At 44.5% G+C, this 15152-nt stretch overlaps 1 protein-coding gene across 1 annotated transcript; it reads right to left on the bottom strand.

Moving 5' to 3' along the window:
- Positions 1–6814: 6814 nt before the first annotated feature.
- aggf1 (angiogenic factor with G patch and FHA domains 1) lies at positions 6815–13458 on the bottom strand. Its single transcript, XM_080001107.1, has 16 exons — positions 13434–13458; positions 13289–13348; positions 12994–13190; positions 12803–12902; positions 12186–12370; positions 11924–12055; positions 11571–11771; positions 10366–10813; positions 9817–9925; positions 9437–9488; positions 9248–9349; positions 8959–9124; positions 8370–8452; positions 8158–8285; positions 7922–8021; positions 6815–7816 (listed from the first exon to the last, which is right to left on the bottom strand). The coding sequence occupies exons 3-16, from the start codon at positions 13180–13182 to the stop codon at positions 7562–7564; spliced, it is 2250 nt and encodes a 749-aa protein (XP_079857233.1). The 5' UTR covers positions 13183–13190; positions 13289–13348; positions 13434–13458; the 3' UTR covers positions 6815–7561.
- Between the last annotated feature and the right edge of the window lie 1694 nt (positions 13459–15152).

Raw genomic sequence — 15152 nt, 5'->3', positions numbered from 1 at the left:
AACACCGTCGCTGTGCTGCGCGCGTGGACCTAATGGTTCGTAATCTCGCGATAACTGTCAATTAGCGCTAGACATAATGTCAGAGGTTGGAACGCGACGGAGAGCTCGGTGTGTCACTGTCTGAGACTCGCTGCTCCTGGCCCCTCTCCCAGAAAGCTCCGTTTCCATTTCCTATCGGGCCGCGCCGGGCAGACACGCTGCGCCCCGGACCCCGAACCCTGGATCCGAAGCGGCTCCATTACGTCCACCGGCGGGGAGCCGGCGTCAGAAGGTACGTTTGCGTGTGTGTGTGTGTGTGTGTGTGTGTTTTGCGCGGGGGGTGCCCGTTATGCCCCCGGCGCCGCGCCAGGCGCTGGAAGAGCGAGGTCCTCTCCGGACTTTCGGACACGTCAGACCGCCCCGTGCGCCCGACTTCCCACCGGGGCGCGGACCCCGGGCCGTTGCGAATCCCGCCTCCCGCGGCGTGAGAGCCGAAGTTGCGGTTCGAAACTGTTGAGTTGGACGGGATGAAAAGTCCGTCCCCGAGCTCCCCGCTGCGTGAACCCCCCCCCCCCCCGTGGGGGTCGGTGGCGCGGGGTCTGGTGGGTGCGCGGGGATGGCGAGCCGCGACTCCATATTGGGCCGTTTAACTTTCCGCGGTGAGGAATTCGATCGCCGGGTTCCGATAAACCCCGAATTGTCCCGTTTTCCTCGGGCGTTCGTGCCTAGTGACGCAAGACTCGAGAGCGATTGGTTCGCGGCGAACGAACCTTTTCAACGATTCGATCGTCGGCAGAAGAGCGCACTCTTCCACTCACACACCGAACACGACGAGCGAGGACTACTTTAAATAAAAATAACGCGCGGTTCACGCCGAACTCGACGGGTTTACGCGCTGCATACCGCCGAAACAGAGGGTGAAACAACGAAATGATCCCCGTGAGAACTCCGTTCACAACTCGGAGCCGACCGACTCTTCTGACTCCCGTTCATCGTCCACTGGAAGTCCTCCCTCATCCGCCGCACATTTAAAAACCAACCGAAACGAATTACCGGGCAAATTGAACGACCCCCTTTTTTCCTTTCCTTTCTTTTCTCTTCTGTCGTTTTGTTTTGTTTTGTTTTGTTTTGTCTTGTTTTGTGAGTCACTCGCCGGGAACCGGGTCTCGAACTGGGATCCCAATCTCCCCTCGCGACTCGCGGCAGCCATTTAACTCCTCCGGCGCTCGTGACGTTTCCGTGTAAACAGGAAGTGGCCGTCTCGGCGCGAGGCTGCGCTTCGTTTGATTTTGAACAACTTTGTTTTCGTGATACACTCCGTGCGCCCCCTTGAATTTATTTTATTTTTTTTTAATGTGTTATAACACTATGTACACTGAAACAAAAAAAATGTAAAAAATTAAAAAAAAAAAATAAAAACACAAAAAAACTGCTGGTTGTCAACAGCTGTCAACCGGAAGGGAGTGGACAACGCAAGCCGGCTGGCTCCCTTCCTTCCTTGCTACTCGGGTGAATAAGGTGAAGCTCACACTGATCCTGCAGCAAACAATTTACAATGTTAAATAAGTGAATATCTAGAATGCCCCAACGGCCGGCAACCTTTTTGTTTACATGCTGAGCGGACGATGGTATGAACATGTAGTACGTCATTCCGGACACAGTGCAGAGCTCTACATGCTCCCCATAATATTTCAGACCTGCAGTTCATACTCTGCGGTCATGGTTTTTCATTAGAAAATGGCGCATCACAACAACATCGCAATCTCTGTGATGCAATACCAGTGACAACGCCACGACATAGGTGATTATATTAATTTTTCGCCAAGCCCTATCCATAGGCTGTAGAAGGAAAAACCCCTGAGGTTTCCCTGAGATCTTTTGGAAATACAAGGTCGCCATGAGACACGCCCTTATGGCTGGTAAGCCCGACAGGAAGGCTGTGGGAAGGGGAGGAGGTTCAGCAGCAGCAGCTCTCACATGCATGGAGGAAGCCGGGGTCCATTGGAATGTCTTCTATTCAGCCTCGAGAAAAGGAATGTGACTCTCCGTTGGGTATTTACCTTATAAGGTGCACAGTTCATATTCATGTGAAGCTGCTTCATGTGTGTATTTATATAAATGGTGCATGTGCATGTGGTATTTATTTAAAAAAGTATTCAGGTAATCCAATTGGACTCGGAAGCCATTTCAGTCATTTTAAAGAAAGACTTTATCGGGCAACTTAAGTAATGTTGATGTATTATGTGCTTGATAAACTTCACTTTATTGTTCTTTGAATCGTATTCAGATGACAAACTTATCATTGAAGTTCACGTTTTGTAATGCTAGTTGATGTGTGATGGAGCTGGAGTGCTTTTGTAGAGGCTTTCTCACTGGTGATGACAGCCGCTGCAGGGCAAAGCTGGCTGAAACGGAAGAGATGAGGGGGTAAGTTGAGTCAACACAGGCCCGGTTTCTCAGCCTCATGTTGCTCATGGTCCCTTGCCCTTCAATAGAATTATATGCATAGATACCCATAATGTCACCAAGAGTGGAAAACAGAGTGAGTGTGATATACACGTGTTCTGGCCTCCATTGTGTTTTGTGTGACAGTGCGTCTGCTGTGCTTCCTGCAGATAAAAAACAGGGTTGGGTCAAGTGTTTTGTTTTGTATTTACCACTAAACATGTTATGATGTAACTTCTGTGGGTTTAAACAAGGGTGGTACAGTTTATTTTCCGAGCAAATGAGATACTACCCTGTAGGTTACCATCATGTAATCATCATCATCAGGCTTCGCAAAGTGGAGGCATTACTGAGTGACAATCAAAGACAAATTCATTTGCAACAGCTGGACTATTGTACTGTACTATCATCACCATTCATCCATTTTGGAAAAAACAAAAACAAAACTGTTCTTCTCCACACACACAGTGATGGATAAGATGTTGTTTTGTTGTTGTTTTCCCCTAAAATGGAGGAGTGTAGTGGGCCATCAAGAAGGATGGACCCCTCTGTCTCTGGAACTATCCATTCTTTGTGCCGACCACTAGAATGACCCCGCGGCTGATAACCTGCTGACTGCATTGTACATAAAGGCTTCATTCTACTCTGTAGCTGTGCACGCTATCCCTGACCACATGTTGTGGACTAGTCAAAAGCCAACACAAAGTACGGCAAATTTGCCTATTCTGCAAAATTACAGACTGCAGTTAGTGAGGCTTGCAATACTGGTTAGCCCTGCCCATTGCCATCATGGAGAAACTCTGGAAATTATGCCATTCCCAAAAGAGAGTATAAGTATAGGAGCAACGCTGTCTCTGGGAATATACTATAATATTGTGGTTATTACGATAGGGAAAGACTGTACTGCAAATAGACATGGAACTATATTTCTTACGATCCAAGCAAGACACACATATAGTACACCAATAGATGTCAGGCTTCACCAGAAGATGGACAGACCTAAACTACCCCTGTGGTTACTATCTGATTTCATATTACACTGGCGGGAAGAAAAACATCACTGGTATCATCGCAGAAGCACATAATACCCACGTCAGCTGACATGCATTTGTCTATCTACCTCATAATATTTTCTTTTAATATTCTATTGATGTTAATTACATTACTTGGATGTCAATTAAATGTCTACTGTGTTGAGACACAATGGGAAATGAAAGATTGTAATTTGTAATGAGCTACGCTGTAGTTACAATATGTCTTTGTCCATTGCTTTTAAAATATGCAAATAACGAGCAGATAACATTTATTTGACTAGTTCATGTCTACTATTTGACCAAGAACCTTCACCACCCCCAAAAGAGACCAAATTCTTTTGAGGCCATACTGCTAATTGTACAAACATTCTTCTGTTATCAACAGACATCTTAGATAGATGTTCACATGCTAGTTTACAACAATGTCTCCCAATGTCATTCTGTTGCGTCAATGGTAGGAAATGTCAGGAGGGCCCTTATTTCAAAGATCGTGTTTAAGGGTGTTCGTTTGTGGGTAAATTATAGCCAAATTGTTCATTTTCAATTCCACAATATCCAGTTCTGTCTTCTTTATAATCTCCTGAGTCAGTACACAGTGGAATTTGACTAAGCTGTTTGACTGTTCCTTGACCACAAAATGTCAACCAATGTGCAATTACTAACCAATGACGATAAAGCAAGCGGTTGGTTACTACAAACCAATAGTCTACCTTTTAAAAGTCACCACTTCATGATGTGGACTAAAGAAATCTGGCTCCGACTCTGTATTCTAATAACTCTTTCAATTAATGAGACCAAAATGGGAAAAGTTTTCCTGGCCGTAATCTGGTCTAAAGGTGCTGGTTTTGTACTCAAGCTAATAAGCAAGTATTAACACATTTCTTTATTGACAACTTGTTTCCACTTGCCTGTGTGAGCACATAGTAGGGCAAAAGTTGCCTTGTCCTGAGTGTTCTTTATTCACATCATTATTCTTACTTTTCTGTTCTGAATGTGTCTTTATTCACATCTAGCTGTTGAAAGGATGGTTTCATGGCACAAATCAAGGACATTGTTCTATGCAAGAGCAGAATAGTTATTTGGTCCCTGACATCTCAGGGACTAGACATGGTTACTGTCTGACTTGTTTGACACACATCTAAACCGGAGGATTCCTGCCACATTATTGTCTATACAATGATTATGCAATGACTGGACTAGCAACAGATTATGAGCTGACACGGTGTTGAATGAATAGTACTCTGGTGTTCCTCTGTATCTTATTTCCGAATACTTTGCAGTGCTAGGAACTGGTCAAGCCAGATCCCTGGAAGCCCTGAGCCGCATCTAGCCTAATATTAACAAAGGAAGAATAAAACTGCTTTATCTCATGACTATCAGATTATCATTATGGTTTCTTTTTTTCATGGCAGAGACTTTGTCCTTTATAGAATCCAATACAATCACAGGGAAAGACGCAAAGCAATCCTGGAACTTTATGATGGTGTACAGTCCGTCCAGCTGAATATTTACCTTGTGAGGTGGGGTGAGGTAAAGGAGGTGAACGGCAGTGGAGCAGAGAAACAATAAGGAAGGGAGGGAGAGATTGATAGAGAGGAGGTGTGAACCAGCTGACAGAGACTCATGTCTAAGAACGCTTGGCACTCCAGAAGCGCTGTTATCAGCTGAACAGTGTCGGCGCTGCTGCAGAAGACAGAACGCTTAGTAGCTGAGATCAAGTGACGGCTGAGCTGTGTGCTGTCAGACACTTTTATCAGGTAGAGCCGGGAGTCCCCTTGGTGTTACACTGCGAAAGTCATAATGGGTGGTTCTTTGAGTCAGCAGAAGGCGGCTGGTCGGTCGAGCAAGTCACTGAGTCATGCCAGCATTACCACGTGAGTGAATAGCTTGTTTTGTTTTCCATATAGTTCATAGTTTTCTTGTGGGAAAATCTTACTCATCTATTACTGATCAAATTTTCCTTAAAGTGTGTGTGTGTGTGTGTGTGTAATTCGTTCCAATGGCACCTGTAAAGGGGTGGGATGTATCAAGCAGCAAGTGAACAGTCAGTTCTTGAAGTTGATGTGTTGGAAGCAGGAAAAATGGGCAAGCGTAAGGATCTGAGCCACTTTGACAAGGATCACATTGTGATGCTAAACGACTGGGTCAGAGCATCTCCAAAACGGCAGGTCTTGTGTGGTGTGCAGTGGTTAGTACCTACCAAAAGGGGTCCAAGGAAGGACAACAAGGTTAACTGGCGACAGATTCATAGGCACTCTGACAGAAGGTGTCAGAACACACAGTGCATCACAGCTTGCTGCGTATGGGACTGCATACCTGCAGACCGGTCAGATTCCCATGCTGACCCCCCCATTGCCAAAACCACCTACAATCGGCACGTGAGCGTCACAACTGGACCATGGAGCAATAGAAGGCGGCAGCCTGGTCTGATAAATCACGTCTTCTTCTACATCATGTGGGTGGATGGACGGGGTTAGGGTCGAGCATCTGGGGAATGTGCTGGAACAAGCCCGATCCATGGGGGGACCACCTCACAACTTCCAGGACTTAAAGGATCTGCTGCTAACGTCTTGGTGCCGGATATTCAGGACACCCTCAGAGGTCTTGTGAAGTCCACGGTATGGTCCAATGGTTTTCTCCCTGGCCTCATTTTGTGTCGGGGTATGTTGTGTGGGGATGGCCTGTCCTGGGTCTAGGTAATTCGGGGGGCCCAGGATCAGAGTGGCTGCATACCTGTTGCTCGGTGGTTGGTCTAACGGGCAACAGGTAAAACCAGGAGAGGAGCCCTTGTCATGATACATGTCTATCTGCTCCTGGGCTTGTTCAACCATGTCCACTCTCTACAATAAACGGTGTGTCTACAACCCCGTCGTCTGTCTCTGTATCTGAGGTCCCTGAAAATGCCACTTGGTTGGTGTGTGGTAGGCGAAATTGCCACACCCTGGTAATCTCCCCTTTTATGAGCACAGTATCAGAAACAAAGTATTGGAGCAAGTAAACACTCCCTGCAGAGCCTTTTCTGTTTATTAGAGCTCCTTACTTATATTGACAAGTTCACAGTTAGCATATAGACTAGATGTGTCATATTGTTTTTTTGTTTTTTTTGTTGGCTCAGTAAGTGTACTCTTGCACACACATGCAAGTTTTGTCAGACCTTGCATTCAATGACCTCACTGATAAGGCATCACATTTACAGGACTGTGAAATGTGTTTGCAGGATGACGTATGTGTGCGTGTTTTCATTTCTATGCATGTAGTTCTGACAAACTGCTGTGGAAGAGACTCTGATGTAACCTTTGTCAATGAAAAGCAACTCGACATTCAACATTTAATAATTTGCAGCAGGGAAAGATTTGGACAGTTACTCTGCTCAATTACCCGCCTTTGATCTGCCTCTTAGCAACCAAACAAAGTTACGAAGCAGCCCAAATAGAGCCATTCTCACTGTGAGAAATACATTTTCCCTGTGTCAGCATTTGCTTCAGGCTATTTGTGCCCTCTTTGTTGACAAAGGCACCGTAGTAGCTCTGCCCTCTGAAGATTGGGCTTTTGAAATGAATTTGGTTACGCACACACCAGCTGAATTTGGCAGCCACTGTTTAAAAAAAAAAAAAAAAAAAAAAAAAGACCAGAAACCAAAGACGCCAATGTACAGCAATGGTTCACAAATAACTCTCTGAAATGGACTATTCCGGGTATATTTGTACATAGCACTGATGGAGGGTTTTGTTGGCATGTCTCCTGCAGAGATCACTCTTGCAGTAGAATCCATCCACCCATTTACTTTACCCACTTAACCATAATCAAGCAGCTGAGACTTTTCGTTTTTATCCTGAATAAATATTGGTCAGTATTCAGAATAAGGACATTATTGTAAAAAAAACAAAACAATAAACAGTGGATAAGATATAATTGCTGATGAAGGCTTTGCTGGAGACTTCGAGCCGAGTTCTATTTGACGATGTGACGCTGCACACAAAGTAAACACTGGACAGCAGCAGGTTTGTCATGTTTCTGGGCTTCCTGTACGCAGCGTGTCACCCGGGGATCAGATACGACCGGCTTCCTCTGTACCAACACAACCCACTCCGTCGTCTCATTTCCTACGTTTGGTTGTCGGCGTCAAAGGTCGTCTGTGCATCCGCCGGCTCCGCGTCCTCCGCTCGTAGCCAGGCTTTGGTCAACTTTTCCTTCTGCGCCGCGGAGGACGGTGCCGTGGGCTGGCACGAGTCGGCGAACCTCTCGCGAGCTTTCTGCCAGTTACTGTGGGACTTGGATTTGCCGAGCGAGGCGTCGTCCAGCGAGACGGCAACGCCGGCTCCCAAACCGGACTGTGACTTCCTGATCTTGAGTTCAATCTGGGCGGAAAAACAATCACACAGGAGATGACTTTAGTACCGGGAGAGGAATCAAATACCTTCTCCGTCAGACGCGGGCCATAATGACCTGAAGCGCTGTCTTACCGGGTTTTTCATTCCTTTTCCATCTTTGCCCAGCCCATCTCCCTTTTTCCAGCCCATCTTTTCCATCATCTTCCGACCTTTATTGACATCACTGATCTCCCTTTTTGAGAACGAAAAGATGAACAAGATTAGAAGACTACCATGAGAATATCAGATATAGTGAAACATCCCGCCACCCACCCTCTCTCTCTTGCCATTTCTGCTGAGAAAAATGCAGGGAAAAATGGTGCCCTTACACATGAACTGAGGCAGGGGCGTCGTCTCGCTGGAAAACGCCATCGCTGCCCACGGTTTGTCTCCGAGACTCGGCTCTGTCCTTGTACTTGGCGTTCTTCAGGGCCTTGGCCTCCTCATATTCACTACTCTGTTTGCACAAGGACAGAACTGGTTACCGGGTGCAGTCGGGAGGAACTCGTATTCGGGGGCTTCTGGCAGGCGCAACACTTACCTTCAGGCCGTATTTGGCCTTCATTTGCTTCAGCTCCTTCTGTCTCAGCATTTCCTTCTCCTCTTTCATTACACCAACGGGGCCTTCGGGAAAAACACATTCAGAACGAAGCGAAATTATTAGGCTGCTTCACGTAATCAATGTTCTCAAATCAATGCGGTTATATAATCATAAACCAGTTTGTCAGTGTGCTACTACTGCTGCGAGGCACAGAATAACCCAAATAAAACACTGCCTTTCTATTATACATACAGGAAAAAAGAGGGGTTTGCCCAAACAGTAAATGTCAGCTTTTGTGGCAGTTCATTAAGGAAAACCAAAATGCTGCTTTTTTTTTTTAATGAACCATAATCCAAAAAGAAAGTGTGACTAGAGCTGTCACAATCACCACATAATCGCCTGGCCGCAATTATTTGAGCTGACCATGATTATTATTATTATTATTTTATTTTTTTAATCGATTGATTCCACCGTCATGCTTCCACATATTTCAGGGGCATTTTAAACCAATTTTTAAAAATGTCCCAATATTGTTTTGTGATAACTGAGGAATCTGTGAGGAGACAGTCTACTCTAACGGATCTCTCACCAGTCTTGTCCTCTTTTTTGTGTTTGCTGAGGTGAGCCATCACCTGACCGGGTTCGCAGCCGTCACAGGTATCTGTGCCAGAGTGGATGTGGAAGGACAGCACCGTGTCCCCCATCTTCACCTCGTCACCGTGCGTCAGGGCACAGGGCTCGCACTTTGTTTTTGGCTGAAGCCGAGGACCAGAAAGAAAAAGGACTTAATACATCAATGTACCCATTGTGGTTTTTCTTTTAAATACATGTTTAGTTCAGAAGTAGAAGGTAAAACAATAACGCTGTCACTGACTGACTTGTAAGATTCTGTTGCCGTTGATCACAGTTCCATTCTGGCTGCCTTGGTCCACCAGCATGTAGCACTGTTGCTCTTGATCAAAATATACTTCTGCATGAAACTGAAACCAAATGCAAAAATACAGCTATTACCGTGCTAATTTTATCAACTACACACTTTCAGCCACAAAGGTTGAGCTGTGGAGTACCTTGCTAACTCCCATCTCTGGAATCCGGATTGCATGATCCATATCCTTCTCCCTGCAACAAAAGACAAAATCATGTAATTTTCAAGTTTTTGTGTTGATGGCAGCTGTCGTGATTTCATTTGATGTGTAATCCTACGACAACAAGAATCCTACTCTGTTTAAAAACACAGTAGGATATTTAATAATATTGAATTGTGATAAATATCAGGTAAGGCCATACAGTGGCATAATGTAGCACAAATAAAATAAAAATAAGAAACTATGGATAGTACTAGTATAGTTAAATATTTTATATAGTTAATGTGGTTAAAAAAATAATAATTACATTCTGTGTGTAGAGCTATTATTTTGGACAGATTATGTTTCATCGCTGCACTTACCTGCCAATGGTGGCTGAACAGTCTGCAGTGATGATGAAGAGGGTTCCTATTTGAAGTACTGGAGACCTGACCACCGTGACTCTCACACAGGGCGGCCAGATGTCGCTGACTGGGGTTGAGAAATAAGAAGAGGCACACCCATAAAGACAACCGTCTAGAACAAGCTACACTTGTGTTTTTAATTATTTTAAACCTGAAATATGATCTGAAGCTTCTCATACATGGCTAATACTTAATTTGTGGAGTTTCATGTTGCACCCGGGTAATTTAAATACAAATGCAATAGGACACCTTATTGCCCTTCTTTACGCCAGACACTAAAGCTGGAGAAATAATAATATATATTTTTTCCAGTGGTACAAAATTGTCCCACAAAATGCAAGCGGAAATATGTAAGAATAAAAGCACAGATTGAATATCCTTGTACTATTTCTAGGTCTGGATAGCATAACTGTAGTGGGTGTGAATTGTCCAAAAAGAGTATTGTGGTGGTCCCAGGTGAGCAGCCCCATTAAAGCCCCTCTGAGTGTTGCTGGCTTTATCTCTCACCTTCCTGGCTCTCCGTCTCCATCTCAGACACGGGGTCTTCCTCCGAAGGGGAGCGAGAAGAGGACGAGAGCGACGGCGTGCATTCCCTCTCTCCCTCCGACTCCGTGATCTCGCCCTCTTCTGGCTCGCTGTTCTCATCCGAACGATCACTGCGCACCGCACTCTTCTTCTTTTTCTTGTGTTTTTCCGATTTGGACTTTTTTCTCTTCTTCCTCAAACTTGTGTCACTGGAGTGGGAACCATTTTTATGATTCTTCCTCTTCGTCGAGGTCTTCTTCTTCTTCTTCTCCTCCTCACGGGATTTTGAGGTGTCCTTTTTACGCCGGGCCAGGTCTGGACTCGAAGACCGTCGCCTTTGTTTTTGTGACACAGTGTGGCTGTCAGCTGTTCGCTTTTCGACCCACACTATTTCTTCTTCGTCCAGCTTTGCGCCATCAGATGCGAGGTCCTGCCAGACAGCCAACACTAATATTACCATTCCCAGTTAACTCCACTGGCAGAGGATAAGTTGCTTTGATAGAACCCACGTCCGTGTAAATTACTGGTCTTCTCACGAAAGGTCTCAGTTTTCAAAAAAAAATCACTTGTGTAGTCACCGATAAAATCCTTTAGCGTGACACTGAAATCCACCAAAAAATACCCGTGGCCTCAGATTTGTGACCCATTTGTGTGCAGCAAAATCACTCATTTTAAAATAGGTTTTAATTACTAACTAACTGTGTAGACCTACTAAACTAAGGAGTGTTTCCAAATCACAAACCCAAAGTCCTGGCTAACCAAAATGGCAGCTACAATTGATATTATTCTGAAGAAAAACAAATTAAACGTACAAATATGTACCTCTGTGGGAAGCTGTATTCCAATAAGAGGAAATCTTCATATTAGCCAATGAGCTAGTCACCTCTTGCACCTAGGTTAGAGGAACAGCATTTTAGTCAACTAAACCCAAATTGGTCTATACAAACACAACCGTTTAAAAACCATTTGAAAACTGAGACCAGAGAAAGAAGCCAACACAGCAGAAACCTGAAATCTCAGGATTTTAGCAGAAAACGGATCAAGAGCCAACTGTCAGCCATTTAGTAAAAGATATACTAAGAAAAACAGAACATCATAATTAATCAATAAAATGCATAAAACTTGCTCAACTGAGACCACAGACAAAGTAATGCATTAAGAACGTATGATTCAACGTATTTGTCTACCTTATTGTTCTGGTGGGAACTCTTCTTGCTCCCCTTCTTCCACACCCTGCTTTTCTTTTCAGCCGCCTTCTCGTCTTGGCACGGTTCTGCGGTAGTCTGCGTAGCGGCCACCTCTATTTTGGAATGGAACTGGTATCGCCCACTCTCTGCGTCGTAGTAGTAGTAAATGCCCGTGTTGGCGTCATAGTAAAGCTGGCTAGCCTGAGTGAAGGAGAAAAATCAGCAGAAGCATCAACATCATGTTAAAATCTTTAACCAGTTCATTGAATGGTGAGATGACATTGCTGACCTAAATTGGAATTCAAGAAGTGATTTATTTGATCTATTGTTATCCGCGTTGTCTGTTGACGAACCGAGTCGTAGTAGAAGCCGGTGCTGTGGTCGTAATACATCCCAGTAGTGTCATCAAAGACAAACCCGGTTTGTGTCATGGCCTCCTCTGCAGTAGCTCTCAGCATGTCGGCAATCGACCCTCCTTCACCTTCCTGGGGGTGAGGAAAACTTTTTTTTTTTCTTTTTCGCAGTATTCACTCTTTCATGATGGACATGCAGGTATATGTAAATCGAAAAAGCCTAAATTGGATTTGTCTTCTTAACCCTTTGGAAGAAACTCACCTCCGTTTTGGCTTCTGTGCTACCGTCCGGTTGACCCGACGTATCTGGGACCACCTCGTGTGGCTTCGGAGCCTCTTGGCCCTCGCTGGCGACGGCCGTGTCCTGATCCACTGTGGCCGCGTTCTCCTGGGATTCTGTAGCCTCTGGATTCTCGTGGTAGCTCCCATAGTAATAGTTGTAATAATCTGTCAGAAAAAAATCACAAGGAATGCGAGTCAGTGTTGGAGAGTAGCCTGAAAGGGGCGTCTCCTCATTACACAGAGCCCTACATCAATAACTCCATAATTGCACGGGCGCTTCAAACTTGAATTTGTCAACAGGAATAAGGAAAAACAGCATTCACGTTTTCCATTATCTTCATCTTGCAATGTGTTTTATATATCCTTTCCTGGTGTGAAACTATTGTAATGTTGATTTTGCACAAAGAATAAGGCATTCTAAATTGACGGCACTTTAGTGTGATGGTTTCCAGTATGTTTCCAAACACGTCTATTTTAATTGTGTGTTTGTTTGCATGGGTCTCTGGGTGAGAGGTCACTTTTATTATTATTATTATTATTATTATTATTATTATTATTATTATTAATAATCAGGCAAGGGGAAGATCACACACACACCGCTGTCAGTCCAGGTGTATTCTTCCGTCTGAGTTTCTCCGTCTGTTCTTTCCTTTTCCTTCTTCTTCCTTTGGTGGATCTCTGCACTCAGCTGGTCCACCTGGAACCAGGGCAGGCTTCTGTCAGCCACTGCATTTATAAAGCGACAGGGCAGTAGCCATGTCGCCCTCCCCCGTTTAGCACCCGCTGACCTGTTTCCTCAGGTCCTCGTTGTACTTCTCGGTGTTCTTCTGCAGCCTCTCGGACTGACTGAGTTGTTTCTGTAACTTCACCAGCTCCGCTCGGCAGCTCTGGAGCTCCTGCTTCAACGATTCCACTTTCAGGCGGAGCTCGGCCACTTCTGGCTCCGAGGATTTGTCCTCGCCGCCGCCCCCGTCCATGACGGCGACTACCACATCGAAACGAACGACAAGAGATCAACTAAGGGGCCGCAGGCGGACGAAGCAACCGCCGCTCTGACCACATGTGGATGAATGGAGCCCTTACCGACCAACACTCCCTCCGCTTCACCCTCAGACCTCCGATCAGCCCCCCGTGAAAATCAACCTGCAAGTTGAGAATAAACATCTTGTCACCACCTCGCATTCCCACCACATCCTAGCACATGTTTTGATGATAAGTAGACAGTTACAATTAGAACAGGGGAAATGTTTACACTCCGCCGTTTTCGTGACCGCCATTTTCTAGCTATCTACGTCACGGGGGGGGGGTTTCTTCTTCCTGCCTCCTGCCTCCTCCCTGCGGCTGGCGAGCGGCCTGCTGCACGCTACCGCCACCTGCCGGCGGAAGACCGTGAACTCAGAGTGTTTGCAGGTCATTAAAACAGCTTGGAAGCCTTGATTTAACTTGTACAAATATTAGGCCTAAAAAAAAAAAAGGATTTCAGCAAGTTATTCTGCATCAGTCAACATTACGGACAATACATGAGATATGATTTGTCACAAAAAAAAAAAAAAGACGTAGGTGTTGTTCAGATTTGTCTTAAAAGACGTCTTAAAGAGCATTCAATTGAACTCTCCGATACACGCGGACACCCTGTAAAAATGTCCTATAATTTCCCAGAGCCGAGTCCTCTACGATCCGTCAACATCTCCACGGTCCTCTCTTGTAACAGCAGCCATTTCCAGAAATCTTGCGGAAACGTTGACGTTATTCCATCGAGCGTCACCTCCCAGCTCCCATGTTTGAAACTTGCAACTAATGCACAAAATCGTCAAATTCAAATACATAATATCTTGACTCTTTGTGGCCAGTTGTATAGATAAAATAAGATGAGATAAGACTTGTTGAAATAAAATATGAAAATATAAATAAAATATATGTACACTTATGTGTACGTATTTTATATTTAGGTGTAGGCACAAATACATTGCTCATTGTACATAATATAAAAAGTTCTCATAAGGATGAATATTGTTTTTTTTTATAGTTGTAGATTTTATTGTTTATCATCCTCTACAGAGATTCTCCTCGTTGCTGCACCAAGTCCTTTTTGTTACAGACTTAACCTCTATGTACCACTAGGCCTGTGGTTGAACTGTGTTTGTTGAATGCTGGGTTTGGCCTTAAATGTGGTAAATATTCATTCTTAAATATTCAAAGTGTTCTACACCCCATAGACAGAACACATGTAATAACCCACCTTGACACTAGATAGCAGCAGCACATACATAATGCCATTCTTTGTCTCAGAGGTTTGGTTTCAGCAAGCAGCTTGAAAAGATAGACCAAACTTAACTATCCTCCTCTCTTTATCCTTCAGTGTACCCAACTATTCCACATATTCTGCCCTCTATCTTTGTTTTGCTCTTATTGCTTCAATAATAATAATAGTTTAATTTATTAGCACCAGGTATTAACACTGCATACTTACTGGTCTTTCCTACAATGCATTATTTAAAAAATTACATTGTTTGTCACTTTCTCAATTCACGGTTCAGACAATTTGTCCCATTATTTACCTTCTGAGCGATCAAGTCAGGTGTGATTAACCAATGCCAGTCCTCTCTTTTTGCCTGCACTAATTTCTCTCTCCAGAAGAGGCTTCATTATATAATACTTCAGTTCCCATATTGTCAAGCATTGTCTTTTTAAATTAGAGTTACATAATGTGCCTCCCTCTATGAGCTCGAATAAAGTATTCTAGTCATGATATCAACCTTGCTTTACATGTGTCATCACTACTGAGGGAAGCACATTTTGTTTGTTTAGGAAACACTTATCAAGCGAAAGAATGGCAGACTAATCGTTTTGCCGTTTTTCTGTTGTCTTCAGCGACAGGAAGTTTGTGAACTCTGAGCGGCGTTCTACAGGGCTCCTCCTCTGTGTGTGAAATGTGAGCCACCTCTGG

The sequence above is a fragment of the Zeus faber genome (assembly GCF_960531495.2).
Source record: "Zeus faber genome assembly, chromosome: 5".
Classification (NCBI taxonomy): domain Eukaryota; kingdom Metazoa; phylum Chordata; class Actinopteri; order Zeiformes; family Zeidae; genus Zeus; species Zeus faber.
This window is presented reverse-complemented; position numbering and strand designations above follow the sequence as displayed.